The sequence below is a fragment of the Vulpes lagopus genome, chromosome 6, assembly GCF_018345385.1.
Source record: "Vulpes lagopus strain Blue_001 chromosome 6, ASM1834538v1, whole genome shotgun sequence".
In the NCBI taxonomy this organism is placed as follows: Eukaryota; Metazoa; Chordata; class Mammalia; order Carnivora; family Canidae; genus Vulpes; species Vulpes lagopus.
In genome coordinates, this window is record NC_054829.1 from 115,132,283 (window position 1) to 115,149,091 (window position 16,809).

The window sequence follows — 16,809 nt, forward strand, 5'->3', positions numbered from 1 at the left end:
GGAATGAATCTTTCGATAGATAGAGAGATATATAAATAGATAGACAGAAAGACAGATATCTAGATCCTATCAGTTCTATTTCTCTGGGAAACACTGGCTAATACACTATCCTCGAGAAGCTCAAAATCTAGTCATGAGGATATACCCAAATAAAATTTCTCCATGAAGCCTTTCCCAAGTAATAACACAGAATATTGCACTACGAGCCAAATAAACCATCAAGTAAAGAAACTATCAATAAATGTTCACTGAATGAATCAAAAGTACTTGAAAACAAGATCTGCCAAGGACATTATCAGAGCATGTAATTCATTCCCTCAAGAATTCTCATAAAGAGAATGATCTGGTGTCAATTTACAACTAGATTTAACCCTTTTCTGCATATGCTGAATACATGAGATTTCTCTGCTTTATGAGTTAGTTACTGTTATTTGAAGCAGGTCATTGGGAATAAATTTAAAACAGGGAGTGCAGTTATAAATTGGTTCATTCCTCTCACAGTACATAGTACAAATAAGAAGCAAATAAGCTTCCTTGAATGGCAGCCAAGTTTTTCTGCTCCTGAGATGGTGCCTCATGAACAAAGCGAAGCCAGTTGGAGTGTCGAGGGTTGGTAGCATCCAAAATGTATAGTACTTCTCCCTTACTCCCACGAACCTGAAACATAAAAAGCTGCTGAGTTTGGACATGAAGTTAGTATTAGTCATACTAAACATATCAAGAGTAGGATATGATATTTTCTCATAAGGATACACATTTCTTATTGACAGATGTTGAATAGATGCTGGATTAACATCCATTCTCCCCCTTAAACATACGTACAAATAGAACCTACTATTTTATTTGGCAGATGTCTAGACGACTCACAATTGCAGCAACTCTCAGAGTTGATAGCTCTTTTCTGGTTCAAATTATTTGTTAGTTGGTATATTTTAATAGACGTGTTGCAACTGCAACCACCCAGGGGACAACCATAATTGCAACCTGTCCCCCTTTTCCCACTGAAAAGGGGATACTGCTTGGTTCCCACTTGAGGGGGGGCAGAGCTGGAGCAATCCTTTCAATTTCACTCTCCACCTGTTTCCTGAATCTTTTCCATATGAGGAGAACTTGCCAATGAAACCAGTAGAATCTGACATCCACTGAGCCACATTTTCACATTTCTAAATAGTAGATAAATAAAATAGGTTCCATTTTGTCTTTTCATGGCCTGCTCATGGCTTGTTGAGGTCAGTGCGCCCTCTGTCTTTTGTTTCATGCCATAAGGCTTCCTGGTCAGACCCACTCAACATTCAGTTGGAGGGAGAGAGGTAACTGCCAAAGGAGTGGGTAGCTCATTTTACATTCTGGAAACCAAGTTGCTTCAAATCAAGCTTCTCCAAGGCCCCCACGCTGTAGGTTATCAGGCGGTGCTCAGTTTAATAATGGAAAAATCAATCTCCATCCAACTCACTGTGTGTTTAAATTCCATTGGAATCCAGGGGAGGAGGAAAGGAGTGAGTGATCAGCACTTCAGATCTCTAATACCAAGTAACACAAATATAAGAATATAAATTCACCTTTGCAGACTTGGGGTGGGGATAAACAAATTCTACATCTCCAAAACTTCATTTAATAAAATAAAGCACCACGAGCCTAATAATGTCTGAATTTCCCAATGATCCATTTGGACAATCATGCATTCACTGGACATAATTCACTGAGTCCCTACCATGTGCCAGGTACAACTTAAGGCACTATGAATCTTTCAGTGAACAAGACAGCTGGAACTGGACATCGTTGCAGCACTTAAGAACAAACAAGCATAGGATATCACTTCAGGTAAAGGTAAGAGCTGTGAAGACAACTCAAGCAGAGCAGAAGGAGGCAGAGTGAGGGGAGCTGAGCAATCTCAGAAGAGATGATACAGCCTCTCTGACCTGAGAGGAGCTCTAAAGAAGGTAGGGACTGGCCAGTGGCCAGTGGAGGGCTGGAGACAGAGTGCTCCTACCCAGAGAGAACAGCACATAGAAGGCAATTAGAAAGGCCCCGGGAGTGGCACAGAAGCAACCAAGAAAATGAGGGGCAGGGACATCAAACAAACTGCACAGGTCCAGCCACATACTGATGTACAGACTAGGAAGCCATCTGCAGAGGTCAAGTTACCTCCAAAACACTGTTACATCAAAACATCTGCTACATGAGCTCCAAACACTGATATGTCAAGATTTTAGCATATATTGTCCAGAAAAAATGCAGTTTTCCTGTTCTGTCTTTATACCATTCACTGCCATGTGTCTCAAACAATTCCTGTTTTCTTAAATGCCAAAGGATCCTCAATAATCATTTAAAAATCTTGCTGACAAAATGCGAGACCTCCATGAGAAGCAGAAATTTAATTTTTGATATTGTAACTGCTAAAAGAAGAACTCAGGACTATAAACACCTACTATTTATATCTCATATGTTTAGGTGAGAAGCCATGGGAATTTGTAACTTCTCACTAGGAAAGCTCATACTGAGATCTCCTTTGGGAGGCACTTGAAAACTGTGCTATGTTGCTGCTTACCCCTCACTGCCCATTGGGTAACGTCAGAAGTGTCCAGAAAGACTGCTGGGATACATAGAAAGAACTCTCCATGCCCCTCCTCAAAGAGGACATCAACTCACTGTTCTTTAAGGACAGTGAATAAATCATTAAATAAGTCACGTTAGATAATTGGGTATGAAGTCTCCTTTCCCGGTTCCTCTGTAGCTACAGTAACAAAACTGTTTACCTTGACAAAGAGCTAAATGAAGCAGAATGAGCAGCAATGCCATTAGATTCTTGAAACAAAAATTTTCTTAGAATCAGATTTTAAAATCTGCGACTGTTTCGCAGAAGGGAGACTGAAGCAGTGGAAGGAACACCCTAAGGCACGGTCCCCAGTCTTTAAAGGGAAATGATGGAGAGAGGAGCAGAGGCAAGGCTGGTGATAAATAAGCTACACATTAAAATCCTGGGAAGACAATGGCCTCCTTTGTAGTTTCTAAGACCTTGGGGTGGGCAGATCAAATGCCACAGGTGTAGAACATGCTCTCTCCCCTTCCACCCCTACCCCAAGGTAACCCCTAGACTCATTATAATGTATTTGCATAATGGCTACAACTCTCTATCCCCCCCCCCCCATGGAGAAGGCTGCCAAACCTCAGAGGGTCAAACTCTTACTCCCAACTTGTGGGAGGAGTTTCCCAAATGACTGGAGGCAGCCTCCATTAAGAGACCACCTCACTGCAGATCACAGCTCCTCCCAGCCCAGAGAGGCCCAGTAATACCCAATTCCAGAACAACCTAGGGGCCGGTTCCACCTCTCAGAACCTGCCTATTCTCCCACCTTGGAAGTGCACTTTTTTTGCTTTAATGAACTGCTTTGCATTTACTACATTCTTTCTGGCTATCTTTATTGGAGTGCAGATCCCCACATAAATCTTCTGGGGAATCCAAGGACTGAGACCTCCATTTACACAAACAGACACTCTCTTCCAGAACACCATTACTGTTGGAATCCACACAATCCAACTTTTTTTATGTAGGGAAACCCCAATGGCTCTGTCAGGGACATATCTCCGTTGGAGAGGACAGCACTACTCACAGAAACTACCTCTGAGTCATACATTGGCTGCCCAGTAGGAAGTACAATATACATCAGATGTGTCTGACATTTGGAATTCTTTCTTCAAAGATGTGAAATGTAACAAAGATTTCTCTGTGACTTATTAGAGTAAGGACACTCGGCCAGGGGCATCGTTGGCTCTTTGTATATTTCAGCTTTTTCCCAGGCCCTTTGCCTCCAACCAGGTCCAAGTATTCAGTATTAGTGACTTATTTCCGGTCCATTAGATGTATTCACTCTGGTTGTCTGTAACCATCTCACACCACATCACAGCTTAGGAGACAAGCACCATTTAATTTTATATTAAACTTCTGATGAAACCTGTCCCTTTCAATACATCCATTTTACATATCGATTCAGGATTACTTATATTCTCATAGCAACAAGATCATAGACAGCAGTGTACTGTAGAGTTGCTTCCATATTCATAGCTGAGATACTTCTTTTTGTTCATTAACAGAACCACTATTTATTTTATTCAAAACACCCTGAACCAAATGACTTCTGAGTTCCTCTCTGCAGGCTACCTGTTCCCTCCAACTCTGAAGTGCCTTGTTCCCCTTCCCAGTCTTAACACTTCCCTGAAGCTGTAAGATCATCTGCTCATGTGATTTGTATCTTCCCACCCTACCCACAACATTCCCCTCTTGAAATATCTAAGAGACATTCAAAGATAATCTAAGCCATCCTTCCTCTCTCCAGACAAACCAAATAAAAACTCTCCAGACAGATGGCTACTATTAAAGTCTCCATTTATCTATTTTTAATTTGATACCAAACCCTGAGGTAATAAATTGAACATTTTTAAAGTCTAAGGAATAAGGAAGATATTCCTCTTAGTATCATTTTCCAGCATCTAACTAACCTTTGCAGCCAAAATATAATTTTTTCCTGTCAAAACTTGTCTTCCAAATAGCATCATCTTTTATTTGAATTTTCATGAAGATGAAGTGTATTGGTTACTGTCCTACTGAAGATCATCTCCCACATGTCTGGGGGCCTGTAATGAGTGAATATTCTCATCTTGCAGTAAAAACCATCTCGATCCCAAACCCTGTTTGATTTGCACAGACCTCCTAAGCCAGTTACATAAAAAAAGGTAGCTAAGGTGGGGAAGGAAAAGAAAAGAAACCCTCATATAAAAATGAAAACATTAACACTTCCATACAGTTGTTTTCAGTTCTATGAATCTGCCACTTTACATTAAATGAAAATTGTCATTGTGTAGGGATTTCGCAGATTCGACTCTTAAATACTACTGACATCACTTCTGAAGTGTCCAAGAAGACATGCTACTATGGACCTGTACCTTTCTTCAGACCAAAGATTAGTAGTACTAAATATAAGTCACAGTTGATCTTGTCTTCCCACCAGTAATGAACAGAGGAAATCACAAAAAAAGATTCAGCTCAATAAGAGAAAATCCTAACTTGCAAATAAAAGGAAAAAAATTGGCAATACGTAACCAATATAAATTTTCTTTCCTTAAATTTAAACATTTTCTGTGTTAAATTGGGTCAACTATAGACAGAAGAGCTTATTTATTATTTGGATAATTCTCACAAGAAAAAATTCTACAGTGTTACTTACTCTATTATTCTCCTTTAATTATTCTGAATGTTGGAGGAATTTTTTACTCACTATAGAAAAGGACATCAGCAAAACTAATCAGTCATGTTTGTCTCCGGACATGGCAAAACGTAATCAAGAGAATTTTATTTAACATATGGCAAAATTTAATGGCAGTGAAGTACAGTCAGTTCCAAAAAATATAGCAATAATATCCTGAATGAGAAGTTGCAGTATGTTGTATGATTTATTTATTAAATAAAATATATTTTCCCTTCTGTCTTTCAATAAGGCTTTTTAAAGAAGCTAGTTTTAAGCACTAATATTTAAGGTAGGGATATCTTTGGAGAATCAGATGGCACCATATGTTTATATTAAATTACAGGCATTTTTTCCTTTGTTTTTAACTGAAGTTAGGCCAGATGCTCTGCCTTCAGTGTCCAATTAAACAGATCTCAGGATATCCTTAGAAGCACAAAGAAAAAAAAAGTCTGCTCATGTAATCAATTCTGACAGCACACCGTTCTCAGATTTAAACCCAAGAGAGACACATTTTTAGAAATCAACAAAGATCGTCACTAGGACAGTAGAGATTTACAGTTTTTCAGCAAAGGGCACAGGGCTTTTTCTATTGATTTTTCAAAGGATTCTGTTAAAAATTCTTGCCTGCTTTGGGCTTATACACACACATGTATACACATATCACTGAGGCCTATCTGTTTATATCTTCCCTCTCCGTATTATCTAATAACCCCGACCCATGGAATCCCCTATCTCCAGATGGAAAAGCAGATAGAAAACACATATTTTTACAGATCGCAGTCTCTTTAACTGAACAGCATTCAGAATACAGTACACAGGAAGTTAAATAACTTAAAAGGGTTGATGTGAAAAATTAAGTCAGTTTTTCATTACAAGTAATTAGTGCCCTAAATATGTGTAGCTGAAGAACATCAGAAAAGTATTCTGGAGAAAATGCAGGACTAGGAATCAAAAAGTGAGCTGTTTCCCAGGCTCTGATTATATCACTTCGAGTGAGTCACTCCCTCTCACCGAGCTGAGCCAGAGTCCTGACTCCAAAATGGGGATGACAGTCTCTGCCCCATGACCTCACAGAGACTATTTAAGCATCGGATGGGGGAAGATGCAGGATGGTACTGTATACCAATGGATATCTGCAATCACAAAGTATTAGGAATCGGAGGCTCACTAGTGGCCAACAGAGGCCTTAACACAAACACTGCTTTTTCAATGGCAGAGCTGGAAACAGAAGTACCATTTTTCTGCAATGCTAACTTTTTGTAAGAAAAAAACACGAAAAGGATCGTAAACACCACGATCCATATTCAAACACAGAGGCACCTACGTGGCTCAGTGGTTAAGCAGCTGTCTTTGGCTCAGGTTGTGATCCTGGAGTCCTAGGATCGAGTCCCACATCAGGATCCCCGCAGGGAGCTTGCTTCTCCCTCTGCCTGTGTCTCTCTGCCTTTCTCTCTGTGTCTTTCATGAATAAATAAATAAAATCCTTTAAAAAAATCGAACATCTATTCAAACAGCCTCTACCTGAACACCCGAAGAAAGAGCAGATGCCACTATAAGGTAGTAGCAAATCCAGATACCATTTCAGCTGAATCAACATTCTACTTTCTGCCAAACTGACACATGCTGCTCTATGACCAACTGTCATCAATTCCAGCTCTGCCCTTTTTAGTAGTTTTCAATTCTCTTACACATATAAATCTTCGAATTTCTGAAAGCAAGAGTCTCTCCTTGTCTTTGTTTTGTCTTCTATAAGACAAGTAATGCTTTCCTTGTCTGATGTGATTTATGCTCTTTCGCTACCCTGGTTGTCCTCTATGGAAGCACACCAGTCTGTTAGAGCTATCTTAACATAGGACATAATCTGGCATAGAAAGGGCCATACGACCTGTGATCTGGGCATTATGTCTACTGAAGCGACTTAAAATCACAAAGGCTTTTTAGGCTCCACACCTTAGATTTAGCTGAAGTTGCCTCTTAATTAACTAACCTGTATATATCAAGCACATTTTCGAGATAGGGTCAGATGCCAAGGCAAGTTTAACTGAGGAACTTGGTCAAGCTTATATAGCTAAGTAAATCCTATCTATACTTAGGCAACTGACCACTCCGAAGTTGAAACTTTTGATTCAGTGATGGTCTCAATTAATATTTTATCCACTAAAAGCTCAGTTAATGTGTCTTTTTTAAAACCTGCCATTACCCTTATTTCCTTTTAAAGTTCAAAAATATTTTATGAGTGTAATGAGAGGCTTAATGTAAAACTTTTAAAGGTGTTCCTTTGTTGAGCCTTGCCTTGCCTTTCAAAGTATTTTGAAAATTGAGCTATTTTTTTAAAAGATGGAATAACTGACATAAACTGAAAGATACAGTCAAAAGCGCACCATCTTTTCCACGTTAAATTTCTGAGACCGACTTCACAGTGTAGTCATTGCCCCTTTCTATAGTTTTACAAACATGTTCAGGTATTCAGATTTCAGTGGCATTTCTGGATAGACAAGGTTTTTATTGCACAAAGAATAAAGTAGGGGAACCATGGTGGCTCAGTCCATTGAGTGTCCAACTCTTAATTTTGGCTCAGTTCAGGATCTCAGGGTTGTAAGATCCAGCCCCACGTCAGCTCCAGGCAAGGAGCCTAGTGGGTTTCTCACCCTCTGCCCTCTGCACCCCGCCCATCCAACTCTATATATAAATAAATAAATAAATAAATAAATAAATAAATAAATAAACAAACAAACAAATACAATCTTTAAAAAAAAGAGTAAAGTAAATTCAGCTGACATTAGCTTATTATACCCATTGTTTTAGGGCTTTTCTGTAAAGAATATGCAAGGGTTACTGTGTGAATACTGTGGCATCTATTTCGACTACTTTGTGACTTATATACTTTTTGATTTTTTTCAGTATCATAAGGCAGATGATTTCTCTATAAGCGTCATTTCATTAACAAATTAGAAAACCATATTAATAAAGTCAATGTCTTCTGACAGTTTGATAACACCCATCAGATCAGAAACAATTCACAAAACTTTAAATCTAGTTAGTTTTATGAGATTATAGTGTTGCCCAATTGTTTAATATAGATTTGAAACTCACACAGACTAAAGCCATGAAGTCAGCTTCTGGAAAACATTCCCTATGGCATATTGAAAGGGTATACAAAATGTGCCAAATAATAATAGACAAATTCAAGTAGCAAAATTCTAATTATCAGACATTTCATGAAATCATTGGAAATGGTTGAAAACAGTGATAATCTCTAAGATCCAGAGATCACAGTGTTGGTGGTATTTTTAAAATGAGATGCATTGTATCTGAAAACTTCTAGGCAAAGGTTATGGAAACACTAAATAACAAAGAGAAGAGTACAGTCCACAGGGAGAAAAAGTTTTAAAAATCTACTTTCCCTTTGACGCTGATCTTCTAACACAAGTTCCACTACTATAGTCATCATGTTTTCAGATTTTTTCTAAAGTGAATGGTTTTCCTAGAGGCTATTAAAACTAAATCTACTCAATCCATTTAAATTAATTGTATTCTCTTTATTCATGTCTTTAAAACATATATAACTTAATTCAGACCAAATGAGTTATCTTCATGTAAGAATGAACCCAAGATAACAAATGTTTCCCAATTACTAATGTTTATCCTTTCCCCTTCTCATAATTGTGTGATGAAGAATTCTAAAAAGTGACAACATTTATCAGTAAATATTTATTAAGCAACATTTCCTGTACATTTCTTTATTGGCTATTTTAAAATGTGCTACAAAAAGCTACAAATGAAATTCTAGAAGACAGTTCCTTTCCTCAACATCGTCAGTATTAATGAGGAAACAGAAAACAAATATCAATACACTGATTATTACAAAGTCTGCATATATATATATACACACACATATAAACACACACACACACTATATATATATATATATATATATATATATATATATATATATATACTTCATTCATTTAAAAACATTTAGTATACACGGGTGTAAAGTAAAACACAGTGCCACAGTGCCAAGTTCCAAGAATGGACCGACATGAAATGTCAATGTCAGAGTAGAGCAGAGTAGTTACAAAAAGCTTCCAATCAGGAAGATGTGCAAAAAGAATAAACTTAGCAGGCATGAGACTATCAGGCTTAGAAAGTCTGCCTTTAAGACTGGCCCTTGGCTGGTACATGGGAACTCGGGTTCTCAGAGTGTCCGTAGCCCACCCTAGTGGACAAGGGTGGTTCACTGTGCCTAGACATTGTAAACAATTTAGTTTATGCTCAACATCTGCTTTCCTTCTGTAAATCTGGGATTCTGCTACACATGAGGCAGAAAATACCTACAATTCCCCAATAAAAACCTTGGGTACTACATTTCTAATGGAGTTCCTTATACAGAAATACGCATGTATGTGGCTGCGTTTTCATTACTGAGAGAAGAATGCCCTCTGGGAGGGAGAGAACATAAGGAAATCCACACGTGGGTTTCTCGACTCTGTTAGTGCCTTTTCTATCTAAAATTTGGCTATATTATCCTTACTAGGTCACTGCAATAAAATCTTAACCATGAGTAAAACTATATGCTGAATCCACTGAATGCTTCCAGTGAATCTCCAAATGTGGGGGTGGTCTTGGAAACCCCCGGCACACAAGATACTCGAGTTCAGCCCAGGTGCTGATCGTATGGGATACAAATTTGTTAACAAAAGAGGCAGAAGGTCATTTCAAAATCAATAGTTTCACCGCACACATATTTAACTTACACAAATTAAACTACATCTGTGCAACCAAAAGAAGAATTGAGGAAAAATACCAAAGAAAGAAAACAAATTTAAATAGTAAAGACCATTCCTTTTCAAGGCCCACAATCTTAATTATATGAGACTCTTACCTTAAGAGATAGTTTCAGAACCTGAGCCCTGCCTAAAATGTGACTGTACTATAGAAAAAAAATTATACCAATGACTGGTTCTGATGTGAATCAATAGGCTCTGGAAGGAAGTAATGGCTTTAAAAGTGAAAACAATGGGTAACTACAAAATAACTACCTGGGTATAATCTTCTTTTGAAATCGATGTGAGGTACAGTCCAGTTAAAGTTAAAAATACTCCAAACCTATAAGCCTGAACGATTAGTCTCACTGATACTAACAGAAATTGAAAATCCAATGTCTACATGAAAGAAATAGTAAATAGGAAGAGATACACCTGGCATTCAACTTGGGAACTTCCACATAAAAAAAGGGGACCTAAAAAACAAATGTCCTTTCGGAATTGAAAAGTTAAGGAGAGAATGAAAGATGAATGGTAAGTGTTGATTTGGAAGTTTTGAACATTGGTACCTAATATCAGAGAAACAGAGTATAAAAGGAGAATATCTAACAGACTAACCCTCTAGAAGCTTTGAATCTAAAGCAGACAAAACCATACAGACAGGCATATTTCAGGTAGTTACAGGAAGGAACATAAACACAAAATCTAAATGCTATATATGTTATATGCATCAAAGAGGAAAGTAGACAATTTTTCTCAAATCTTCCATCCATACATCTAGTCTATTAGGTTGGTTGGCCAATGGTTTGCAACTCTCCATCTTCGAGTCATATAATGACACATGGGAAGATGGCAAAATATGACCCTCACATATAATTCATAGGAGGCCCTCAAACGTCACAGAACAGTCTCAGTAAGGGTAATGTGCAGCATACCACCTGAGTTAAGGAGTGTTCAGAAAAAAAGTCTTCAAGAAGCTGATCTCTACTTGCTCCTGAAACATTTAGGTCCCTCACTCAAAATTTCTAGCTAAAGGTCTTACTTTCTATCATCCAGATATGAACAGAAGAACTGGCTCAAAAGGGGCCACACATCTATATTGTACTAAGATGCTTCTCTCTTACTATAGCTCATTTTCAGGCTGCCAAAAGTCTCATGCTGCCAGGAGGCAGATCACTGGAATTGGAATATCTCCCCCTTACAGACCAAGCTATGTCTGGCATCACTAATTGCTCTGGCAACAAAAAGCCTGGAAAGGAATGCCATCCAAACCTTGGACACAAATATTTCAGTAGTGTGTATACTCTCTGATTTAAAAAAAAAAAAAAAAGCTGGGGCTTTTCCCTTGATCTGATTTTCTTTGCAGCTGGTATTACATATCCAGGCCCAGGGAGTCAATGAAACTAAGAACTCGCCCTGGAGGGGAGCCCTTGAAGGCCAGTCTTGCCCTGCCAGCTGGAACTCCTTGGTCCTCTACATGCCATCAGTCTCCTTCCTCTGGGAGGCGTAACCAGAATGGTGGACTATACTCCCCAGGCATCAATTTAGACACTCCTCATCAAATGATCTCCTGGATTCCCATCTACTCTTAAACCCCAATCTCACTCAAACTAGACCTGCTTCTGGCTCAGATGCTCACATCTCCTGGCCAAAAGCATCCACCAGGACCACCACCTGATCCAGACTTCCCTAGTCTGCTCCACCCTCACCTTCACCAGAGCTTCCTAAACTTTTCTGATAGAATTTCTGTAATTGAGTATTTCTCCACATTGATTCAAAATCTGTCTTCAAATTCATTCTTCACACTGCCATCAGAGTTCTCATTGTAATTCAACATCTCCTCATACCACTGCCTGTTAAAAAGCTGCCCATTGCCTGTCAAATGTCCAAACTCCTTAGCATGACATACAAGGCCTTCACATGCTAACTTGTCTCAGCTCAGGACACTCTACCTGCTTCCCAATGCACTGAGGTCTCAGTGTGAGCACCTAACAATTAATTTTTCTGATTGTAATGGAAATGCCTGACATTAAGATTTTATTGTCTCGGCTTCTATTTCAAAGACCTCCATCTTGAATGAAGACACTGACAGTCACATAGCTAGATAAAGAGCCTGGCTGCCCTACTCCTAAAGTTCTCTTTTTAGAGAGAAAGAGCTCTGGTTGACATAGATAACTGACATTCTGACCACTTGTTATTCCCTTCCCATACTTCTAATTCCCACCCACTCTTATGTTTTAAATTCACCAGTAAGAGTGAACCCACAAAACCCTAGGCATCCCACCCTCAACTCCAATAAAGGCAGAACCCCAGGTCCACACCCTTTCTCTCTCTCTCTCTCTCTCTCTCTCTCTCTCTCTCTCTCCGTGACCTCACTGTGTGGCCCTGGGCAGGTCATGTACACTCCAGGGCCCATACTTAATAAACATTTTTTTCAAAGTTTCTAATGGTTGTTGCTGAGGTTCATCTTGAAATCATAAGAACCATAAGGATCAGTCCAGTCACATTATCTGCAGTCGGGGAAATGTCTCTAGGGGCTAGCCAAAAAGTAGCATGGACTCAATTTTCCTCTTAAAAATTAAAAAAAAAAATGTTTCTATATTTTCCATTTCATCAGTTCCCCAAATCTTAAACCTTCAATTATGGGGTAGCATGGACCTCAGGCATTCCTCTGGGATGCCTAGCACTACTATCCACAGGCTGAGACTGACCCAAAATATAGGCACACACTCACACACACCTGGCCCAGGCCTTCTAAAAGCACATATCCCCTGTCTGGAGCAGGGGAATGGCAATCACACTTCCATCTGAGAGATGCTCATGTGAGTCAGATTCCATAATGATGAAAGTCTCCCATTTAGATCAGAATCAAGTTACTTTTACTGAACATATGCTTTGTATTTAGCCAAATTCATTCTATGAAAACCGAAACATAAAAGGATCCTGCTTTAAAGAAAAAATAATAGTAGTAATAACAGCTAGCAGTTATTGAGTGTTTATTATGTGCCAGACACTTTGCTAATAAGCACCTTTACACATAATATATAATATATTCCTCAAAACAACCCCATGTGGTGGATGCTACATATTAACCACATTTAACAGATAAGGAAACTGAGACATTCAGAATAACTTATCCAAGGTTTCACAGCTAGTTAAGAATTGACGCTAGGGTTCAAACCAAGAGAGAGCCCACCACATTATACTAACTCAATATCCTTACAACCTTGGTCCCAAGTTGCCAACTGGTAAGCAGAATTCTAAGAGTGACTCCTCAATCCTTGAGAATGCTCTCCAGTTTGAGTGTAGCTAGAATCTGTGAGTACAGTGAGACACTGCTCCTATGATTATGTTGTATCACAAAAGGGAGGATATACCCTTAGGAAGCCTAACTAATCACACAAGCTGCTTAAAACCAGGGAAATTTCTCTGCCTGGTAAACAGAGAAGTGAGAGAGCCAGGAAGCATGAGAAGGATTTGACAGGAAGATTTTCCATTACTGAGATGATAGGGCTACGAGGTGGCCTGATAGAGGATCCTAAAAGATCTAGAACTACACACTGCTTCTGACCAGCAGCCAGCTGGGAGAGTAATAGGACAAACACCTCAGGCCTATACCTCAAGGAACAGAATTCAGCCAGCAATCTGAATGGGCTTGGAAGCAAACTGATCATTGAAACCTTCAGATGAGAACCCAGCCTTGCTTCACCTTGATATGGCCTTGTAAGACCCTTAATTAAGCAGAGAACTCACTCTGCCAAACAGATTAAAGAAAAGGGTACTGTCTTAAGCATTTAGTTTGGGGTGATTTGTTACAGGCAAAACTGAAAACTAATACCCAACTCCTAGTACAAAGATCTGTATTAGTTTTCTACTGCTGCACCACAATTACCACAAACAGATAGCTTAAAACAATACTCATTTCTTATCCAATAGTTCTATAGGTCAGAAGTCTAGATGGGTGGGCCTAGTAGCATTTATGGGGAAGACTGTGTAGCAATCTGCTCATTCAGGTTGTCGGCCAAATTCCAGCTCCTTGAAGCTGTCAGACCAAGGGAGATCCTCACTGTCTTGCTTCTTTTACTTTAGATGAGATGATAAATGGTGACTGACAATCTACATAATATTAGTTACATAAAAATAATGCAAATGCCTTTAAGCATAATATAAACATGTTTAATGTAAAGGATTCAGTCTTAAATGAAGGAAAGAAGAAAAACAATAGAGGAAGGTCCTACTACATATATATTATTTATAAATGTCAATGCTAACTCTTGGGTTACAGAGATAATCAGTTCCTCTTTAAAAATTAAAAAAAAACATGTTTCTACATTTCCCATTTCATCAGTTCCCCAAATCTTAAGCCTTCAATTATGGGGGGTTTTTTATATTTTTTATACAGCTCCAATATACTTTTATTAATATAACAGATATATCAAACTTACATCAAGAATTTAACACATAAGGAAACCACTGACCATAAATATTTTTCTATTACTTTTTCACCTCGTAAAGGCACAATAAACCATTAAAAAATACAGATGTAGAACACAATAAAGAGAAGAAGTCGGGGGAAACTGATGCTCAAAAAGTACTACGTAATATTGGTTTGAGTTTATAAAAGTGTGCTTACAAATCTAGGGCTTTTCTTTGAGGGCATGTTTTTAAGTTTGCAACAAACTACCTTTAAAGATAAGTCACCTAGAATTACAAAGTGACAAAAACACCTTCTTTGTCCAGAAATATCTCACTTCACTGGCAGCTGTTAACACAAAAGTGAGAAAAACTTGTTCTATACATACACAAAAACTCTAATATTAAACTCTAACGATCAGCTCACTAGACCCATGACTTCACCTTCCAAATATGTTTCCTGGGTGAAACAGACAGTATCGGGATGTCGGAAGTAATGAACTCCTACAAGATAGAACCACTTATACACATGGCTGTTATCATGTTCTAACTCCCAAACACACATAATGTTTTATGTTCAATAATAAAGAGTCCTTTACTGACTCTAAAACCTACTGCTCTACTCATATATTATTAGCCTATTATACTTAACTTTAACGGTTTTCTCCTATGGAAATACCTACAGTTCTTGAGCTTTTACCTAAACAGAAATTGGAAATGTTCCTATACAACATCACAATTCTTTAACCACATGTTTTGAAAAGATGATTTTTTTTTCATTTATTTTAGAAAGATACTATAATGCATACACTATTCACATAACATTTTCTACAGAGTTTGGAACACCAACCCATAATCAGACACATTTCTATTTCTGCACAAAATGTATGAATAGTCACTAAATAGGATAAAAATAAAAGGCTACAATACAAACAACCTTCCAGAAAAAAACAAACAAACAAACAACCTCACAGAGGTTCAAGTCAGGTTTTGCTGCTAAATAAGATACATACATAAATTTGAAAAACAAATTTTTCAGAGCTTTTTGGAGTTCAGATTTCAATAGAGGTAAAAACGAGTGATTAGACTACCCATTGGAGTCCTTTTTCTCCATGGAGATGTGATAACTTTATTACAATGATGACAGGTGCTCTGGCAACGGTACCAAAAGAAAACATAATACCATGGAATTAAAGAAAAACATGCTAACTTATGTGGGAACAGAGATCCTTAACATGCTAAATCTGTAAACAGTTGCATAGACTGTAGGTACTCTAAAAAAATGCTGCTCAGCACTGTAACTCTCAAGAAAACAGATTTTTCTTTGTGGAAAACCTACTCCCATACTCCCTTTAACCTGAAAGTGATGCCCACAGATAAAAAACAGGACACAATACCAAGATCTACAGCTTTTACTGTACATAGAATATATTCCTCTTCTGGTCACCTACAATCTACTTATTAATACACAACTGGAGACAACTTGTAAATTCTGGCAATATGTCAACACAGTCCTTTTGGGTTTTGAAATATCTATGAGATTTGTACAAAGCCATCTTAAACGTGGACAAAAGAATATATATGTTTTCAATGAACCTCTAGGGCCTAACAGAAGGGAAAGATTTTGGAAAAACATGATCCGTTAATCAAAGTTAAAAAGTAACATATAGGGATCCCTGGGTGGCGCAGCGGTTTGGCGCCTGCCTTTGGCCCAGGGCGCGATCCTGGAGACCCGGGATCGAATCCCACGTCGGGCTCCCGGTGCATGGAGCCTGCTTCTCCCTCTGCCTATGTCTCTGCCTCTCTCTCTCTCTCACTGTGTGCCTATCATAAATAAATAAAATTAAAAAAAAAAAAAATTAAAAAAAAAAAAAAAAAAAAAAAAAAAAGTAACATATATGTATGTCAAAATGTTAATTATCTAAACTGTACTAAAATTTCTTCAAAGAACAATGTACTTTCAGAATAGTCGTTTATCATACAGTAAAGAAATTATAGATCAAATCATTAGATGGAATTTACTCAAGTCCATGAACATTAATCACATTTATGTAAAAAGAAAACATGGAATTCCTCAGGTACAATTTTATGTAAGCTTTCAGCAATGTTTGGAGAGCTCCACTGTATGCAAAGAAGTTACATGAATGCTAGTGTTACTTGTAAAAAATACCACACCTAACTAACGGAAAAATTCATTAAATCTACTTTTTTATACTAAACCTAAATCAGAGCTACAATTAATTAAAACAGACCAAAAACTGAGTACCCACACAACAACTTATATACTCAGACACAAATACATCAAGCTGCTCATAAAGAGACTTCTAGCCTGTCTGTTGTTCTCATGTTTAATTTACCACATAATAACAGCAAAAGGTCTTGGCAAA

At 38.1% G+C, this 16,809-nt stretch overlaps 1 protein-coding gene across 2 annotated transcripts in view; it reads right to left on the reverse strand.

The window, feature by feature from the left end:
- Positions 1–16,809, reverse strand: part of PRDM5 (PR/SET domain 5) — a 202,698-nt gene that overhangs the window by 135,627 nt on the left and 50,262 nt on the right. For both annotated transcript variants that reach the window (XM_041758534.1, XM_041758535.1), the window contains exon 3: positions 523–657. In XM_041758534.1, the coding sequence (XP_041614468.1) occupies positions 523–657 (135 nt within the window). The remainder of the gene's footprint in view (positions 1–522; positions 658–16,809) is intronic.